This window comes from Anser brachyrhynchus (genome assembly GCF_964034855.1).
Source record: "Anser brachyrhynchus genome assembly, chromosome: 1".
In the NCBI taxonomy this organism is placed as follows: Eukaryota; Metazoa; Chordata; class Aves; order Anseriformes; family Anatidae; genus Anser; species Anser brachyrhynchus.
This window is the reverse complement of record NC_137694.1, coordinates 103607052-103627326: the sequence shown is the minus strand read 5'-3', so window position 1 is coordinate 103627326 and position 20275 is coordinate 103607052. Positions and strand designations below refer to the sequence as shown.

Genomic DNA, 20275 nt, shown 5'->3' with positions numbered 1-20275 from the left:
GCGAGGCGCAGGTGCCGGTGAGCGCCGGGGGGGGCGGGAGCGCGCACGCGCAGAGGGCCGAGTCTTGTTTTGTTTTGTTTAGTTTTCGCAAAGCGCGGAGAGCGGCGGGGGAGGGGGGGGGAAGGAGCTTCTGCGCAGGCGCCGTGGCGGGGTGCTGTTTGAATCGCTGGGCCCGCGGCGCGGCGCGGTGAGCGGCGGCGCGCTCGGTGACGGGAGGGCGGGAGCGCGGGAACGCGAGGAGCGCGCGCGCTCTGCGGCCTCGGAAACCGGCGGTGGGAGGGGGAGCGCGCAGCTCCCTGGCAGGGCCCGGGCCCGTCGGGGCGGGTGCTGGAGGCCTCTTCCGCCTGTTGTGGAGCGGCTCCTGCGCGGGGAGGCCCCTCCTGGGCAGAAAGGTGGGAAGGTGAAGGGCAGCTCCTTGCTACAGAGTCCGGGTTTGGTCTCCCCTCTCGCGCTAGGATGCTGGGAGCGTGCGGCATGCAGCGCTGTCACCAGGAAGCGCTAAAGAAGAACCGGGTGATGCTGGCAAAGCAGCTGGTTTTGAAAGAGTTGATGGAGCATATGATAGAGAAGGACATCATCACCGCTGAGATGATGGAAATGATACAGGTACGCGGCTCGCGCTCTGCTGCGCTGTCAGCTTTATTTCTGCCTAAGCCCAGTGCCGCTCTTGGCAGTGGCAGCAAAGCAAAACTCACGTTCTGCTACCTGTGTTTTACTGTGTGGTTATGTGTGGAGAGCATGCACCAAACATAGACAGGGCTTGTTTGCAACATGCACAAGAACTGTAAGTTACTTTGGGTGGTAAGGGTTTTGACTGAAATTTAATAAATTATTAGTTTGCATGCTGGCATGTAGTTGTAGTAGACTCTTCTTCATGAGTCCGGTGGTGTCTTCCAGCCCTTTATCGTTATTTTGTGCTTCTCTTTTTTTTAATTTGTAAAGGTGGAAATACTACCAATTTCCAAAATAATCCTGTGGGAGGAAATAAATAAACCTATTATAAACAAGTTTGTTCTGGTGCTTGCACACCTTTCACATTGTTTAAATATTTCATGTGATTTTGTAAATTTCATGAAGAATTTTACATGACCCAAGACTCTAAAGATGACAAATACTGTTCCTAAGCTTTTGTTACTTATGCTGAGCAGTGGGTACTTAGGAAAAGAAGTCATTAGAAATAGTTTGGGATTGGCCCTAAGCATACAATAATACACTGAAGACTGCAGAAAGGAGATGCAGGTCTTCAAAGAGAAAGGAAACTGAAGGTAACAACTGAAGGTGCAAGTCAAGTACATCTTAAGGGTCATGTAAGCAACAGAGAGGCTCTTTGTCAAGTAAGGTTGATGGTCCTGTCTTAAGAACAGATTCTAAAAACAAGAATGATGAGCTGTTCGCTGGGTACTAGTGCAGATGGTGTGCACCTGAGACTGGCAAAGTTTTTTCAAGGAATAAGGAAAAAACTTTTTGATGAATTTTGACTTGGTGTGCACCAAAAGATAACGTGAAATTCTTCGTGACACGTCAGGGATACTTGTGCCAAGTCATGGGAGGTGCAGGCAGTCTTACCTGAAGTAGCTTCTATTCCTAGTGAAAGAGGACAAAAATAATAGGAAGATGTTAAAAGTCAAAGGGTGACTCAGGAACTTATAAAGTATGGGTGGTTACTAGAGATGCTCAGTTGCTGACATGCAGTTAGTCACTGGAAGGAAAAAAAAAAAGTCCTCTCAAAGTCAGGATAATGACAAATACAATTAGTCTCTTAGAAAATATTGCTGCAGTCAAGTTGTTTTAAACTAAGACAGGGAGGAAGAAGATTAAGGGAGTCTTCCCTTCTGGATATAATGAGTAAAAGAAGATGAAGAGGTACTTACTAATGGGTAATCAGTAAGCAGAAAGTTTTTAGGATGGAAAAGTCAGGTAAACAGTGCACTTTCTACACAAAAGTGAGAGCTTAGGTGTATACGAATAGAAATAGCAGCTTGATCAAGAGAACAGAGTGACTTGAACTACTGTTGCAGGATATGAAGCTGGAAATTACAGCAAAAATATAAAGTTGACAGGGGCAAGAGGACTACATTCACAACTGAAACAGTAATGCTGCAGAGTATGCGTTGCACTGGCAGGATAGAAATGACAGGAATGTTTGCAGGATAATACTAATCATTAGAGTGCAATAGATAAATTAAAAGTAACAGGCATTTAAAGGAAAGATCTTCTGAGCCAAAAAACACTTTGTCCTTTTTGCAAATTCATAGTACTCTAGAAGAAAAACAATAGTATTACACTCTCTGGCTTAAATGTGTGGTAAGGTCTTAGGAGAACTGTTACACAGACTGTTGTTGAAAATGTGTCATAACACTAACTATCATACACCTTCCTGGAAATAGCAGGAGAGAAATGCCACTGTATCTGACAATAGAGCGTAGGTTTTCCTGGATTTGTCAATATCTAATTTCCATTTTCCTTACCCCACCCAAAAAAAAAAAGGTCATAGAATGAAGAAGATCTGGATAAATAATTGTTTTAAACCATCTTGTCTTTAAAAAAAAAATATGCTGGTGATATTTTTCTTTGATTTAAAATCAAAGGGAAGAATAAACAAATTGGTTCTGGAAATATCTTAAATAAACAAACAAACTTTTGTAATCTAAGGGAAGTGAAATAAACCAAGGAGCTAAGGGAGATGTAAGAAGCATGGAATTTAGAGTTATGGAATGGTTTGGATTGAAAGGAACCTTTAAGATCATGTAATTCCAACCCCTCTTCCATGGATAGGGACACCTTCCACTAGAGCAGGTTGCTCAAAGCCCCATTCAAACTGGCCTTGAACATCTCCACAGATGAGGCATCCACAGCTTCTCTGGGCAACCTGTTCCATTGCCTCACCACCTTCACAGTAAAGTATTTCCTCCTAATATCTAATCTAAATCTACCCTTTTTTAGTTGAAGACCATTACTAGTTGTCCTATCACTACACTCTGTGACAAAGAAACCCTCTCCTGCTTTCTTGTAGGCCCCCTTTAAGTACTGAAAGGCTGCTATAAGGTCATGTTGAGCTTCTTAGCACGTTGCCAGCTCATGTTGAGCTTCTTAGGACCCAACACGCTCAAGTCCTTCTCCTCAGGGCTGCTCTTGATCCATTGGCCACCCAGCCTATATTTGTTCTTTGGATTTCCCCAGTTCAGTTGCATGACCTTGCGTTTGGCCTTGTTGAACTTCATGAGGTTTGCACAGGCCCAGCTCTCAACCCTGTCCAGGTTTCCTCTGGAAGCCTGTCCCTTCCCTCCAGTGTGTCAACCGTACCACACAGCTTAGTGTCATCAGCAAACTTGCAAAGGGTGCACTCGATCCCACCTTCGCTGTCACCAACAAAGATGTTAAAACAGTGCCAGTGCCAATACTGACCCCTGAGGAACACCACTAGTTACTGATCTCCACTTGGTCATTGAGCCATTGACCACAAATTTTTGAGTGTGACCATCCAGCAAATATAGATTTGATTTTAGTAAGAAGTTTGTTAAATAATGAAAAGGGCAGAACACTGAAGTCAGGGGACATTGTTGATACAAAAATAAGTGCTATTAGCCAATCATGAATGAACATAGCTTGAAATTTTAGTAGTAACATTAGATCAAAAAGATTTTGCATTATCATTCCAATGCTGCAGGACAAAAGCCAAACTACTTTGAAGAACAAGCTGAATATATTTCATGAAAGAAAATATAATGGTGTGAAAGTTGTGCAGCATAGGATTTACACATGTGCCTTAAGGTGTTTTGTCTGATTTTCCTATGATTGCTCGTGCAGTGTTAGTGTTTGGTTCAGTGTAACTCACCAGTCATTTCTTATCATTTAAAAAATGAAGAGATCTTGGATCACAGTGATAATTTTAAAAATGTAAGGTCAATTCCATGGAACCCATAAAACTTACTTTCAGTAGCCAATATTTTAGTATATGATGTTTCAGTTTTCTACACAGGGAAGGCTTTTATAAATTAGACAATTTGTTAGCAGATGTCCTGCTAACATGCTAAAAATTAGAACTTCCTATGAATGTTTTACAGAAACGTAAATTTAATTTTTGGTTGTTACTTTTTCTCATACACTACCATATATTGCTTCATTGGTGTAAATGTAACACATTATACATATATAGTGTCTTTTTGGAATTGACTGTATGAAATAAATATTTTCATTCACACTTTCCAAGGGATTTGTGTATTAGTGCCTGAGACCATAAACACATTGAGCAGTAGTGAAAACGTGTTCTGGACTTTGTGTATTGAAGGAGGATAAGCCAATACTATTCAGACAGTAACTGGAAGTAAGAGGTTAGAGGAAACAGGATGTATTACTGCACGAGGAAATGTGTGAATTGTTGGCTTGCTTCATTGTCATATACTCTCCCCCTTGAGCTAGTAGGAACAGAGGGGTGGGAGTGAAATCAGCTAGGAAAAGCTGTAAGAAAGGATCTAGCACAGCTAAGCATGGTGACAGGATATTTACATGAAGGAAAAAGATCGAGTTGTTCTGAAGCTTAACTGAAATGAAAATGAATTGTGTTGGCGTGTTACTTTGAGTGTTGGTTTTGTTTCTTCTCTGGATCTAGGCCAAGTCTGGGAGCTTCAGCCAAAATGTGGAATTCCTCAATTTGTTGCCCAAGAGAGGCCCTTATGCCTTCTCAGCCTTCTGTGAAGCTCTACGAGAAACCAAACAGCAGCATCTGGAGGAAATAATCTTGAAGACAGAATCCAACCTAAGCAATGGGATTGCACGGGTATATCAGTTTTAAAAAATAAAATGGATGGGCTGCATTTGGGGTTGGGTTTGGGCATACAGGCATTTTTTTCAAATGTTTAGAAAAAAATGCTTTTAGTGGAAAGGATGGGATTTAGTTGCAAATTGAAACTTGCAGTAGCCTTAGAATAAAAAGATAGTGAAAAGAATTTGAGATGAAGATAATTTTCACACAGAAGCAGAGAATGGTTGCGGTTGGCAGCAACCTCTGGAAGTCATCTGGTTCAATCCCCCCCCTGCTCCAGCAGGGATACTTACAACAGGTTGACCGGGACCATGTCCAGACAGGTTTTGAATATCTTTAAGAAGGGAGACCTCACAACATCTCTGGGTAACCTGTGCCAGTGCTCAGTCTCCCATCTGTGTCGGGATGGTCAGACAGAATCTCTTGTGTTCCAGTTTGTACCCATGGCCTCTTCTCCTTACCGGACACCACTGAAAAGAGGCTGTCTCCTTTCAGATATTTTTGCACATTGATAAGATCCCCTTAAGTCTTCAGTTTTCCAGGCTAAGCAGTCCTAACTCTCAGCCTTTTCTTGTATGAGAGATGCTCCAGTCCCTTAATCATCTTTGTGGCCCTTTGTTAGACTCCCTCCAGTATGTCCACGTCTGTCTTGCACTGGCAAGCCCAGAACTGGACACAGTACTCCAGGTGTGGCCTCACCAGAGCTAAGTAGAAGGGAAGGGTCACCTCCTTCTATCTAATCTGCTGGCAATGCTCCTAATGCAACCCAGGATACTATTAGCCGCCTTTGCCACAAAGGCACATTGCTGGCTCATATTCAGCTTGGTTTCTATGAAGGAACCCAAGACATTTTATTCAAAGCTGCTTTCCAACCAGTCAGCTCCCAGCATATGGGGTTGTTTCTCCCCAGGTGCAGGATTGTGCACTTCTTGTTGAATTGCATGAGGTTCCTGCACATTCTTAAGTTTAACACATTCTTATTGATGTGTCATCAAGAACACAAAAGCTGCATTTTTTTTTCTCTAAAATCTTTTAATTTAGTGTTCAAAGATTCTCCAAGTAGAAAGCTACTAAAAGACAGTCTTCTCTGCTGTAGGGAGGGACTTCCCTTTCCTAATTTTGTTATCTTTATTTTTACCATTTCACTATCTGCTGTTGTTAATACCAGACTGAAGGAAGAATTTAATAAAGATTCAGTATTCTCAGTGCATTGAGAAGGATGGAAACTCTCAGTAAGCGTGCTTTATACTAAGGAAGAACGACCAGATATTTCTGAGCAGAGATGTTGCCTTATCAAAATTTATAATTTATTAGACTAGGCAAACAATGAAATTTTGAAAGCAACCAAAAAGAGGAGTTATTGAACAAAACAAGTTTTGGCAAAAATAAGAGTAAGGTGTCCCAAAAGGGCATTTGGGTAAAAGTAGAGATGAGCAAAGAAGGGAAGGAATTTTGTATTAACAGAAAGTGCTGCTGCTATCTTGTCATGATCTGTTTTATTTGGATGTAAACCACAGTATAGTGTTTTATGTTAAATTGTATATAATATATATAGAATATATTATAGCAAGTCGTATATGTGTGTAAATACCTTTATCTTTGTTCAGTGATACCTACAGCTTTGTAGTGTAAAGAAAAAAAATAGATGTCTTTTGCTGATCTTTTCATGGATTTATTGGATGTCTTGTAGCTTGAACACTGTTATGGATCAAATCTTCCACTCCCTCCATGTGAATCATGTAATTCAAAGAAGCCACGCTGGATTGGTGAGTCATACATTACATCATGAATAGCTCATTGGTTATCTGGTTGGTTGACTCTACTTTATTAATACTCTCCTATTTCAGTTTTACAAATAAGCTTGCCACCACTTTGCTCATCCTCAGAATACAAACTTGAAAATGAACTGACTATATTATGATCAGATATAAGAGGCAGAAATAGGCTGGAAAATTATATTTAAATAGCATAGTGGAAAGAGAACCTAATTAATTCTAGTCAGCTTCCTTTATTCTTACAGGAAATTTCATTGCTTAAGTAGAATGTGTCAGTTGTAAAATTTTAGATCTTTAAGGGTTTTCTTCTTCATTTAAATTTACAGTAGAGTATAAGTGAACTAGAGCTGTGGAAAGATACTGATTGTTGACAGTATTCTTCTTAACAAATAATTGTAAGGTGGTATGTAAGTAAGGTGGGCCCGATACAGACTGCTGTAGCTTCCCATTGAATTCAGCAAATCAACTTTTCTTTAGCAAGAATTTTTGACTCATGTCAGGGAACTGGTTGTTGGAATGGATCTCCTTGTTAGTTTATATGTTATATCTGGTAACACCTGGAGAGTACTCATGCACCCTAACCACTGCTTTTACTGTGGTGGTTATTAGGAGCTCTCTCTGATATTAAAGAACAGGTGTCTAGTTTTCAAGGGTTGTTTTTTTTAAAGCTACAAAGGTTATAGTTTTTTTATAGAGCATTGTGGTGGTGGTTTTACCCAGCTGGGCAGCTGAACTCCACCACAACCATTCTCTCACCCCCTCTCCTCAGATGGAAAGGGGGAGAAAAGACAATGAAAAGGGCTTAAGGGTTGAGATAAGGACAGGAAGATATATCACTCAACAATTATCATCATGGGCAAAACAGAACCAGGATAGGGAGATTAATATAATTTATTACCTATTACTAACAAGCTAGAGCAGTGAGAAACTAAAAGCCAACTAAAAACACCTTCCCCCCTCCACCCTCTTCTATGTCCTCCCCCTGTGCGGCACAAGGGAATAGGGAATGGGGGCTGCTGTCAGTCCCTAACACTTTGTCTCCACCACTCCTTCACGGTCACTCTCTTCCCCTGCTCCACACGGGGTCCCTCCATGGGATGCCGTCCTTCCTGAACTGATCCTGCGCAGGCTCCCCTCAAACGGCAGCTCAAGAACTGCTCCAACATGGGTCCATACCAAGGGGGTCCATCCATCAGGAACAAACTGATCCAGCGTGGATTCCCCACGGGCGACAACTCCTGACAGATCACCTGCTCCTGCGTGGGCTCCTCTCCGCAGGCTACAGCTCTGGCCTAGAGTCTGCTTCTGTGGGGGCTCTCCGTGGGCTGTAGCCTCCTCCAGGCCACAACCACCTGCTCCACCGGGGGCTCCTCCACGGGCTGCAGCATGGAGATCTGCTCCATGTGGGACCCATGGGCTGCAAGGGGACAGCCTGCTCCACCAGGGTCCTCTTCATAGGCCGCAGCAGAACTTCTGCTCTGGAGCACCTCCTGCCCTCCTCCTGCACTGGCCTTGGTGTTTGCAGGGTTCTTTCTCACTCCTCACTCTCCCAGGTGTTGTTGCACAGCAGTTTTTTCACTTTCTTAAATCTGCTCTCACAGAGGTGCAAACAGCGTGGCTTATTGGCTCAGCTCTGGCCAGCAGAGGGTTCCTTTTGAAGCCAGCTAGAGCTGGCTTTTATCTAACATGGGGCAGCTTCTGGACTCTCCTCACAGAGGCCATCCCTGCAGCCACCCACTACAAAAACCTTTCCACATAAACTCAGTACAAGTATATGGTCCTCCAGCTCGGAGAACCATGTCTCAAAATGCTTAAAAAAGGATTTCAAGAGACCATGAATGTTATTAGCTCAGTCTCTTCTGGACAGGGGAAAGAATGTCTATAAATGGCAACTAGTTAACTCTCATTCCTTTTATCTGCTGCTGACCAGAGGTAAAGGGTTGTTCAAAGGCGAAAGAGCATTGCACTTTATGGAAATTAGAAATGTCTAGTTTGATCACTAATGTACCTATTCAGCATAAAATGTGAAAGAGAATTGTGTCCAGTGAGAATGGGAATCTTTTATGGAAGGAAGAACACTTTTCTATTTTAATATTTCTAGTAATAGTTCATCAGCCTTACTGGGAAATGGATGAGATACTGAACAAAATGACAGAAAAGCACGCTGCTCTAATTTTAGATATAAATTCTGTTTTCACACTCTCTGGAACTAAACTTGATAGGCCTTAGGTTAACCCACAAATGACACAGAATATTAAAGGTTGTTGCCAATAAAAAATATAATAAATAGGTATACCATACCAGTATGTTTGTTTTTTTTTCTGCCATTTTTCATCATGTGTGTACAGTCCCTGATCAAACAAAATTTTTAGATGTATGAATAGAATAATACAGGAATGTACCTTTAGACATCCATAAATATGTACTTATTAATATGCAAATTACTACCTTATGCAGAGACTTTTCAGTTAGTATTTTTTTGTTGTTGTTACTGGTATTTTTGTTTTGCATAGAACCAGTGGAACATTCTTTGGATAATGGAGATGGTCCACCAATTCCTCCAGTGAAGCACTGCACTCCAGAATTCTATCATGATCACCAGCACTTGGTAAGTAGTTGACAGAGAAAATCTCTTTAAAATGTGAGGTATTGGAATATATCAACTGAACATGTACTACTTACAACTGAGTTGAAACATGTACTTCATTGGGATGTAGTTTAGTGTTATGCTCTTGCTGTAACTGAGAGCTCTTACCAATCACGTTTGATTTGATGTAGTTCTCATTTAAAAGTGACAAGAAATTCTGAGAAGTTGTGTAATTCTGTACAAATCTCTGTCTCTGGGTTTTGTTTATGAAGAACTTCATGGAATGCCTTCTGTTCTGTTGCTCTGTGTAAGCTGTGTATATTACTGCCTCATATTTATTTGTCTGCATCCCCATCTACCTTCTGTGTTTTGTGTGCTGACCCACTCTGCAAATGGCTGTACAATATTAGAACTGTTTTTCAGCACATTGTCACAATCTTGGCTGTTTTAATTGCTGACTGTATCGGGAAATGTCTCCTTAGGCACAAAAATTAGATCAGAGTTCTGTGCAGTCCTGGGTAGAACAACCTGAATTTCTAATCCTTTTCTGTAGCTGCAGAAATTATGCAGATAGTCGTAATTATTTTCTTGTTTGTTCTGTTCGTAAAGCATAGGTTGTGGTGATGGTGTAGGCTTAAGGAAAACTAAGCATTTCATATAATAGGGCAGACGCTTTACTAGGGTTACACTACATGCTAATGCTTAACATTTCTGTTAAAGGCTCTATGTTGTTACAAGGCAAAGCAGGTTTTGTTTTGCTTTGTTTAGGTTTTCCCAACAGAAAGTTACAATTGGGCAACATCAGTGTGAGCCTAACTCACCTCTTTTTATATCTGTGTCTGTTTACACCCTATTTGATATGATCCTTCAGTATTAAAATTTACTTCCGATTTAGGTCCTTCAGTATTAAATTTACTTCTGGTTTACAGGGATTTGCTATTACTATTTACTATTGGTTCGTTGTTAGAGTGGGAGAGGCAAGCTTGTTTCAAAGACACCTTTCCTAAATTAGCATTTTTCCCTATTAACATTTTTTGACATCTTCTTAACTTTGAGAACTGGTCACTCATTGTCCCTTTCTGCTACCGTTGCGCTCACATGGTATTTTGTATCTCTACTTGGTCCCAACCAAAATTAAGAACTGTTAGCTCAGTCTTTCCTAATGTTACGCTAGGCCTTCAATGGGTATGATGAAAATATGTTTGGTCATACTAGTGTGTGTGTGAAAGGAGGAGAAAAACGAAAAACGTTAGCAAGAATTAGTTAATTCACAGTATGAAATGTGTAAGCTGTATTCCTTTTAAAATAAGAAATAAGGCAAGGTATTACAACATCTTATTAATAGTTTTGTAAGATCATCAGTTGTGGAGACTTACAGAAATAGTTGCCTTTGAAACCCTTTGCAATATAAACATTCGTTATGTTAAACCACACTTTTTTGACCTCTACCGTGCCGTCTCAAAGTAGAAATCCTGCATATTATTAATAATCAACCTAGGACATAGGGTTTAGTGTTCTGCTCTGAGACTCTATTATTTCCTTGTATAGTCTAAATTTACCAATTTTAAATCTTCTTCTCAGGCATATAAACTGGTATCGGAGCCCCGAGGCTTAGCACTTATTCTCAGTAATGTCCATTTCAATAGTGAGAAGGACTTGGAGTATCGCTCAGGTGGAGATGTGGACTGTACTTCCCTGGAGCTGCTTTTCAAGCATCTTGGGTATCAAGTGACTGTCTTTCATGATCAAAGTGCAGAGGTAAGCGGGATCCTAGTACTTTACAAACAGTATGGCTGAGTTTGTAGCTGTTACATGAGCATCTTAAGAGGTCTGCTTTGGTTTAGCTAAGCTTGATCAGGAAGACATGAGTAGTCACTTTTGAATAGAAAAGGAGGCTAAATGGGATGATGTCTGCTAGCATACCAAAAATAAGAAGCTTGGAAGACAAAGGAGTTACCATATAAAGTAGGATCACAAAGGACCACAAGAAGTACTGCCCTTATAGTGAGAGGTGCAAGAATATCTAGACCACACCTGGCATGTGTGTTAATACTGAGAATGAACAGGCTCCAGATTACTCTAGGTAGCCCTTTCCAGTGTTCTGCTATCCTAAAAGTTATGGTTTGCAAATATTTAAGCATTACAGAACCTGTTAAAGAGTGTTTTATTCAAGAAAGCAGCTTTTACAACATTTTAAGTCTTCCATACCTGCCAAGTTATCATATTTCCTGAAGTTTTCTGCCTTAAATAGTTGATGTGTTTTGATCATATTTGAATGTCTAAAGTACCAGAATATGTATCCGTTAAGATGGTCCAGTATCCCAGCCAGACTCCAGTGTCAGTACAAAACCTCTGTAAAGTATCAGTTGCTTTCTCCTATGTTAAATCCACATATACCAACTCTGATAGTTGCTGTGTCCCCCTGTTGGACAGTATGGAAAAGTAGAAGTCCTAAGTTATTCCTAATAAACAATGTTATACCTAGGACTGAATGATACACAAAAGCAAAAGAACATTTTGCTATTTGTTATGGAACAGATGTTTTTTTGTCCTGTAAATCTGATGTATGTAGTTTATTCTGTAACTGGAGGGCCATTTTTATTTTTCCCTTCACATTAGCCCATTTTCCCTATGTAATTCTGGGAAGGATTAAGCATTTTTTCTCTCTTCCAGGAAATGCAGAGTGCGTTGGAGAGATTCTCTAAGCTGCCTGATCACCGGGACGTGGATTCCTGTGTAGTAGCTTTACTTTCCCATGGTGTAGAGGGTGGAGTTTATGGCATTGATGGCAAACTGCTACAGGTATATTACTTTGTCCTGGTATGTTGTAGGTTACATCTTGGAAAGTAAAAATGAAAGGAGAAAAAAAGAAAGGAAAGTGAATTGATGGGGAGGCTGACGATTTACATTTTTAAAAAAGCAAAAATAAGAGCTTGTGGGAAGAAAATGGCAGAGAGAGCTATGAGAAGTCTGTAAGATAAGGAATGACATAGATATATGCCAGATAAGAAAGTTGTTACCCTATTCTCTCTTCCTGTTACATGTACTAGGTAGAGTGCATGATCTCAAACTAATAGGAGCTTAGGGTGCGGTGGATCTTTGTCACAGTTAGTAGATAAAGGATAAAATATCAAGAGTAGTGAGGTAGTAACTAAAATATAGGGAAACAAGGTGACACTGAGTTTGGCTCACAGAAGGCTGCAATAAAGAATACTTAGCTTTTTTCCTTCTCTCAGTTGCAGGAAGCTTTCCGGCTCTTTGATAATGCAAACTGCCCAAATCTCCAGAATAAGCCCAAAATGTTCTTTATTCAAGCCTGCCGGGGAGGTGAGTGCCCAAATACTGGAAGCCATGATTTGGCATGCCATTAAGGCTCATTTTACACACATACACGCCCTCACATTCAACTTGCTGTCAACTCTCCTCTTTGCTTCTCTCAGGTGTAAGTGGGATCCATATTCACCTCCCTCTGCCCTGCTGCTGCCACTGCATCTGTTGCTCTGTAAGTGTCTTTTGCTCTGCATGAGGTGTGTGCATTGACTTGCAGACCCCAGAGCACCTCAGATGTAAAGCTCTATCATAGCCCACTCATATATTGAAACTTTCTCTTGCTATATCTGCAGTAGGGGGAGTGGGGCTTACGGTGCATCAAATTACAGCACAGCATGGAGTGGTACACTAGCACTGGAGTCTTGTCTGAATACCTGTCTTTCACTTGATCCTGGATATGTTGTCTCTTGTTTTGTTGTCTCATGAGCTATCAATGTTAGCTGTTACTTGTTTTTTTGTTTTCTTTTTCTTTTACAAATCTCCTGCTTTCAATCTTTTTTTCACATACTATTGTGATTATAAAATTGTTCTCTTAATTCTCAGATTTGTTCTTTTTCCACTCTATGTTCCTATTGTTTTTTCTTAATTTTGCTATTCATTTTTCCTCCTGTTGTAACTAAACATATGTCTAAAACAAACTACTTTTCAGATCTGATAATGGCCAAATTTTTCCCTAAGGTGGACTTAAAAAGATAGCTGTGAAACCACGAATACTCCAAAGAGAAGTTCTGTCTTAGAAAGCTTTGTTTTTTTCTCTTATGATAGGAAAGTTCTCTTTTCTAACATGTATGCTTTTTCCCCTTCTTGTTTTGTTTTTTGTTTTTAATTTTCTCTGGTTTTTGGTTTTTTTTTTTCCATTTTAAGCTGAGCTTTATAGTTTGTCCTCTAGGCAAGAGCATGTTTCCTTCGCCTATTATCATGTTTCATCCTAATTTGGGAAAAACTATAAAGCCTAGGTGAAGTATCAAAAATATTTGAGTATATTTGAGTATCAAAAATATTTGATCCTTTAAGCATTTGGGAATATTGTAATGTGCATCTTTACACTATAAATTTAATGCAGTTCTGTTCCTTATGTTATTGAATGTTTAAATATTCTTGAACAAATGTGAACATGCAGATTCTTAACAGTATGGAAATAAGTGTAATAAGCCAGAATTGACTGCTGACCTATTAGGTAATTAGGTTTATTTGACTGTAATGTTACTATAATGGATCTGTTCATGTTAAGACATCCTGTTTGGCCTTCCTCTTCCCAAAAAAATTTTTGTTACGAAAGAGTGAGAAGCTTGCTATGCAGAATGCTGCAGAACTGGGATATTGCAGTAGGCAAAGGATTGAGACTTGAGCAACTGAAAGGGGAAAAACAACTTAATTTTATTTAAATATATTTTTTAACCTCGTGTAAAGCTTGATTAATAGTCAGAGAGAAATACTAGTTATGAAGCAATTGAGCTGTCAACAAAATGTATGCCTTTTGATGCTGGCATTTAAAGGTTAGACTAGCCAATGCTGCTTTAAAAAACAAAAAGTATTTAAAAGGCTGTCCAAGTAGTGTGGACAAGTAGTAGATTAGTAATCAATATCTCTGTGCCTTGCAAGTTAGCTGAAAGCAGTTGAAGTAAAATGAGAAATGCAGAGGATATTTTTTCCCCTAACTACATGTAATAAGCCTTATCTTTCTTCTATCAATGACACATGAAAAAATGTAGATAAAGAAGAGTTGGTATGGTCTACTTCATTTCCAAAGGACCTTTGGAGGGAGTCTACTAAAAAATTGAAGTAGTCCACTTACTGTCATGGATCAAAACACAATGGTGACAGAAATCAGTGAGAAATGATAACTAGTCAGATTTCACCATTACATCAAATGAGGCTTTAAACCTATTTAGTATCTGTGTTTAATATAGTAGTTGGTTCAACAAAGTGAAGAACTGTGATAAATATTGACAAATGTGCAGTTGGCAGTTACTGAAATCAATTGGGAAAAGTGAAATCTATGAGCTTCAGGGAAATTTAAACAGATTGGATCTTTTTGGATAGCAGTTATTGGTGATATAAATTAGAGCTTGAATATGCAAAGTAATATCTTGACATAGTTAATGCTTTATACTTTTTAGTTACATTAGTAAGTTGACTGGATTGATGTTTGAAGACAAATGCATAAGGAAGACTTCTAATTCTGAATTTTTAATGAAAAAATCTTTGATTTGATACACTGCAATATGGAATGATGATAGCATGAATAATATAGCTTGGCTATAAAATTACCTTCTTCTTATCTGAGGTAACATATGCTATGAACAGTCCACTGAAGTTTTAAGATCACAGAACAAAAAGGGATTGGAGAAGAGTGATAAAAAGCATGAGGAAAAAAAGTGTAGTTAAAAATGGAAAAAAAAATGCATTGCTATCTTAAAGAGAGGAGGAAGGAACATAATGGAGTACTCACTAAATTTTGAGCTAGGGAACCTTTATCATAGACTATATGTAGCCTATAAGACAATTAGACTTCTCTCGCTGTTGTTTTCATTTTGGAGGAAAAGAAGAACCATCTTGCTGCATTATGAACTGACCATCTCCTGTGTGTACTTACAAGATGCAACTAGTGCCACTGCCTATAAAAGGGTTAGAAATCCAAACACATTTCTTAAGTACAACATAGCAACAGAGACCTAGCACCATCATAACAGGAAGGCCTCTGAAGTGGATGCTTATGCTTCCTAAATCTAGAATCTGATTCATGCTATTAGGAAGTAAGTAGAGCAGTAGATTTTTGTGTTATAATACAAGAACAAAAGGGAAAAATTAAATAGAAAGCCTGTAAAAATGTAGCTTTATTTTTCTTGCAACATAGCTTGACTCTTAATGTTATTGCCACTATTGTTAGTCTAGATTACAATGGAAAATCTGTGTCATGTAAACAACCAATTGGGGCTATCTAGAATTGTCATAATACATACTAATGAATCCTAGAAAGGGCATTAAATGTTGTCCAGGTTTTAAAGTCTATGTACTGTAGATGTCTGTCTCTAGTGTTTGGAGTCAAAATATTTTTGCATTTTCCTATTGCACATATTATGGTTTTGATTGAAGCAAATGGTATTATAGTCAGGATTTTGAAGGTGACATATTTGGTTAATGTTTTCTTGGAGTTAAACCATAGCAACTAACATTACAGCTCTTGTTTGCATTCTGCAATAGGTATTAAGCACCGCAAACTAGACTAGTCATGTTTTGAATTTCTAACGTAGGCAAAAGTTGAAAATAGAAGCTTTTAGGGCTAGGTATCAAATCCTTCCACAGATCATGAAGAACTCTCAGAAATTTCTTTGCTTTGCCAATTATCTACATTAATCTGCATGGGAAAGAAGGAAAAAAATCAATTGCCATGCAGACTACCAGTCGCATTATATTGAGCAGGTTCAGCACTTGTTGGTGTCTGTATTAGTTTGTGCAGGAGAACTTTCAGATGAGTTTTTAAAACAGCTGAAAAAGCTAACTGTTCACACAGAAGCTTTCAGTTTGACATCAGTTGTGGCATTGCTGACAGGGGCCCAAAAGTAAGGAAAACTACGTCCAGTAATTCAAGATAATTTCTTCTTTTCTTGTAATTTATTTTTTCCCTCTTATTTGTTGTCCCTCACCCCCTTCCCCCTCCTTTCCCCCCCCCCAGATGAGACAGACCGGGGAGTGGATCAAAGAGATGGGAAAGAACGGTCAGATTCCCCAGGCTGTGAGGAAAGTGATGCAAACAAGGAAGAAAATGTCAAGCTGCGTCTGCCTACATGCTCAGATATGATCTGTGGATATGCATGTCTGAAAGGTACTGGGGAGAGGCACTAATCCTTAGGGCTTAAGTTTATATGTGTCTGTCTTCCACAGGAACTTCAATGTATACACTCTTTCTTCTCAGGCACTGCGGCCATGCGAAACACCAAACGTGGATCCTGGTATATTGAAGCACTCACCTCTGTGTTTGCAGAGGACTCCCGCGACACTCATGTGGCTGACATGTTGGTGAAGGTGAGATGTAATGCCTTTCCTTTCCCCCATTTACCTGGTTTCTGAAGAACCTTCTGTTGCTTCAGCTTGCTAGGATTAATATACTCTTTAAGTAAGTGTTGTTGCTCCATTCATAGCAAAATTATTACTCCCTTTCCCATTTAAATATATATTTATATACAATTCCACATCAGTTTAATCAAAGTAAAAAATGCAGTGTTTGACTCTTCCCATTACGCTTGTGTGACCACATGATGAATTTAGGAGGAGAATTAATCTGACTTGCCAAGCACCACTTTTCTTATATAGAAATAGTAATTTTTTCAGGTGGATTTCATTGCCTGAACTGTCTCGGTACATAGCAGCAAACATTTGTACTTACATAAGGGAAAGATTAAGAAAATGGGAGGACAGAGAGTGAAGACTGCAGTGTGACCACAGTAACTTGAGCTACTGTGGAACTGCACCCCAGTTCTTTATCCTTCCTGTAGTTTAGAAAAGCAGCATACCAGCAACTAATTAATAAGATAAACAGAATAATTTGTGAGTAAGGAAAGCAATGACTTTCCTTACTTCCGTTTTCTTAATCCTTACAGTCTTTTTTTTTTTTTTTAATCTTATGTTTAGGTGAATAGACAAATCAAGCAACGAGAAGGTTATGCCCCAGGCACAGAATTCCACCGCTGCAAGGAAATGTCAGAATATTGTAGTACACTCTGTCGGGACCTTTACCTATTTCCTGGTTATCTGCCAGGAAAATAACCCTGCCAGCTCCATTGGAAGAGAGATACTGCCAAAATTGAACTCTGAGTATGGATGTCTACGTTTCTATTCTTATGGGCTGTGGCATCAGATGCCCAAGCAAGGAACGCATCTTTATGTTTGGCCAGACCAATTCTTGATGTCTTTTTCTAAGATAATTTGGCAAATCTTTGTAATCTGATTCAGTTCAGGTTTTAAAATTCTAATATTCTGATTTATTCCTTATGTATGGACGTTGATGAAAACAGATCAGCGCTGCATCTAGGAAAATGTGGGAACATCCTTTGGAATGCGACATAAGGACATTTGTTAGAAATGTGAATGCAAAAAGGGAAACAGACTATTCATACCAATTTTGGAAAAGATAAGTATTTTTGAAAGGGAAAAGTTTCATAAAATGCTACTTATCTTATGCTTTTATTTTTATTTTTTAAATACTTTCTGCCTGGTTCTTCATGCATGACAGTCAGGTTCTGTGTACATTAGGGAAGAACTCTGTAGTGAAGGAGAGTCTTTCTCCTCTCTAAAACGGAGTGTTACTGTTTTCAGTACTTGACATTTACCACTACTACCATCTTGATCACTTTAAGTCTGTTTTTGTGCATTTTTTCTGTAGTCAAGTTATCAAGAGAACTCGAGAAGAGTTACACAAGACATCCTGGGTTATTAGAAAAACAAATGGAAATCCAGTATTTCTCATACAGATGAATGAGTCTCATTAAAATGCCCCAGAAATAATTTTGAATCCAGAAATTCTAGATTAGCTCACCTTAGTCCAAGTGGAAACAACTGTATAGAGTATTACTTTTGATGATTTTGTTTGCTATAGTACCTATATGCCACAACAGGCATAGCATTCAGACACTTCACCAACTTCTCAGGAGTCTATAAATTGCACTGTATAACTGAATCCCTGAAATCCTACAGCCTTGTGGAAAGGGATCTCTTTTAATGAAAATATTCAAGGCAGCTCTTTACAGTCTAAGCATGTTGCTTAGATTATTGGTCACTGCAGTCTGTTTCCTTTTCATTTAAAAGGGTAGAGTTTCACATTATTACCCTGATAAATTGAGTTTTCAGCCATGATCATTTTAAAGCTATTCATTTAGCTCATATTGTTTGCAAAGTGTCATTTCAACTGGTCAATCAGAAACGTGCTATAATCCAACACTTTGTCTGGAACTTTCCTATTCAGTCTCTTCACACTGTAATTTGCCTCTTGCCTATATCCAGTTGCAGTTACTCCTGTGTGATGTAATGGTGGGAAATGGGCATTAACATTTTCTGCAGTAGCTTAAATTCTGATATACTGGGTTATGTACAGGCTACAGTCTGTATACTTGAGTCCCTGTCTTCATTCTGCAGCAGTAAGTTAGCATAGTTCCTGGTGTATTCTTTATGAGTGTGGTTTTTTTTGTTGTTTGTTTTGTTTTGTTTTTATCTTTCTTTCAGGATAGAATTATGAATAGAAAGCACAAAGAGATGTGGAGGGAGGCGGGAAAATTAGGCATGTGCTTTTTTGTTGTTCTGCACAGGAAAACAAAGGCTGTGTTTTCTCCAGCTGACAAAGGTGCAGCATTAATATGAATCTTGCACTTACCTTACACACAACGTGATAAACAGAAGAAGAATCATACCTGCCAATTGTTGCCTTAGTCTGAAGATACCACTATAGGGCCCTGCAGCTGTACTTCCCTGGAGTAGAAACACTTCCTTCCTCAGTGCTCCCTCTATGAAATGGTGCAATATTTTACAGATACGTAAATTGACAAAGCAGTCCACTCTGAAAGCTTAGATTTCTGTAGGATTGCATCAACTTGCATTATCACTGCCACTTTCGTATATACTTTCTGTATACTTGTATTTTACTGCCTTGAGGTGTCAAAATAAAGAATTTTTGTTTGATTAATTAATCTGTGCAGTATCTTCCATTTGGAGAGCTGTACCTCTGTGCAGAAATGAAACTTCTGTATAAGGAGAATTTTGCATAATTTTTTAAGATAATGCCTCCCAGAGGTACTTTTGAACTCTCAGGCAGAATCCTGCTTCTTGCTAGCTGGATCCAGTATGGGCTACTTGTGAAGTTTGGTAACAACTGAATTAAAAACTTACTAAATTCATAAAGAGACATGAGACAGAACCATCAATTATGAGGCTGATGCTGTCATTCAGCACGTAGAATATTTAGACTGGGTAAGCCAGGGGCTTGGTGTTCCAGAAGGAAGAGCTGATGCTAAAAGGCTTCCAGAAAAAAAAAGGGGGGGGGGGGGGGGGGGGAGAGTCTTGGAAAGAGGAAGGACCCAAAAAGGAGGCGAACGTATGAACTGGAGAAAAAATCCTGAAAGTGTTGGGGAAGATCCACGGGCTCAGAGCTGCATGGAAACTAATGTGAAGGGATGCCCAGAGAGCTTGACCCATAGTGGCCAAGACTGGTAACTGCAAGTAGCTGTGCAGCAGAGCTAACACAACTTTCTGGCCTGCCTTTAGAAATAAACAGTGATCTCTCACTGCTGGGAGTTGAGACCTAGTGAGACCTAGGTAATGCACCTGGGGGGAGCCAGTGTGTGTGTATGTGAAATAAGAAGATTAAAACCCCGTTCTCCTTAGTGCAAAAAAAAAAAAAAAAACAACTATCCATACCCACTAAAGTTTGTTGTTTCCTTCTCTCAGATGTGACACCTAGAAGGCTAAGGTGTCGTTTTATGAAAAGAATATACTGGTTTTTCAATAGTACCTAATTCTGGTACAGGAAATCCAGTAGGAATTCAGTGGAATTACTAACATCTATCTGTGCAGAAACTGTTTCTAGTAATATAAGAGATGAAGTAAATATAATATTTGTATTTTTAGAGAAATAAATTTAAGCTACTGGCATAGTTTAATGAATGACTGTAATAGTTGGGTTAGCAAGAAAGTGTTAACTGGTTCATATTTTGGCTTAAAACCAAAAAAATAAGGTCAAAAGTTTTGTTCTGTTATGTGGCAAGGGGAGTAAAAACAGTGAATTAGATGTAGGTAACGTATATATACAAATCTAAGTTACATGAAAATCAT

At 39.3% G+C, this 20275-nt stretch overlaps 1 protein-coding gene across 3 annotated transcripts; it reads left to right on the top strand.

Moving 5' to 3' along the window:
* Positions 1–63: 63 nt before the first annotated feature.
* CASP2 (caspase 2) lies at positions 64–18334 on the top strand. Of its 3 annotated transcripts, none has more exons than XM_080586290.1 (11): positions 64–187; positions 456–606; positions 4610–4777; positions 6453–6528; positions 9051–9145; positions 10706–10882; positions 11798–11926; positions 12361–12451; positions 16131–16280; positions 16371–16480; positions 17087–18334. In XM_080586290.1, the coding sequence occupies exons 2-11, from the start codon at positions 457–459 to the stop codon at positions 17219–17221; spliced, it is 1281 nt and encodes a 426-aa protein (XP_080442416.1). In that variant the 5' UTR covers positions 64–187; position 456; the 3' UTR covers positions 17222–18334. The 3 variants fall into 3 exon arrangements, 2 of the variants coding, with proteins under 2 accessions (XP_080442416.1, XP_080442415.1); XR_013948899.1 differs by lacking the exon at positions 64–187 and adding an exon at positions 12565–12626 and having other exon boundaries at positions 213–606; XM_080586289.1 differs by lacking the exon at positions 64–187 and having other exon boundaries at positions 216–606.
* Positions 18335–20275: the final 1941 nt, after the last annotated feature.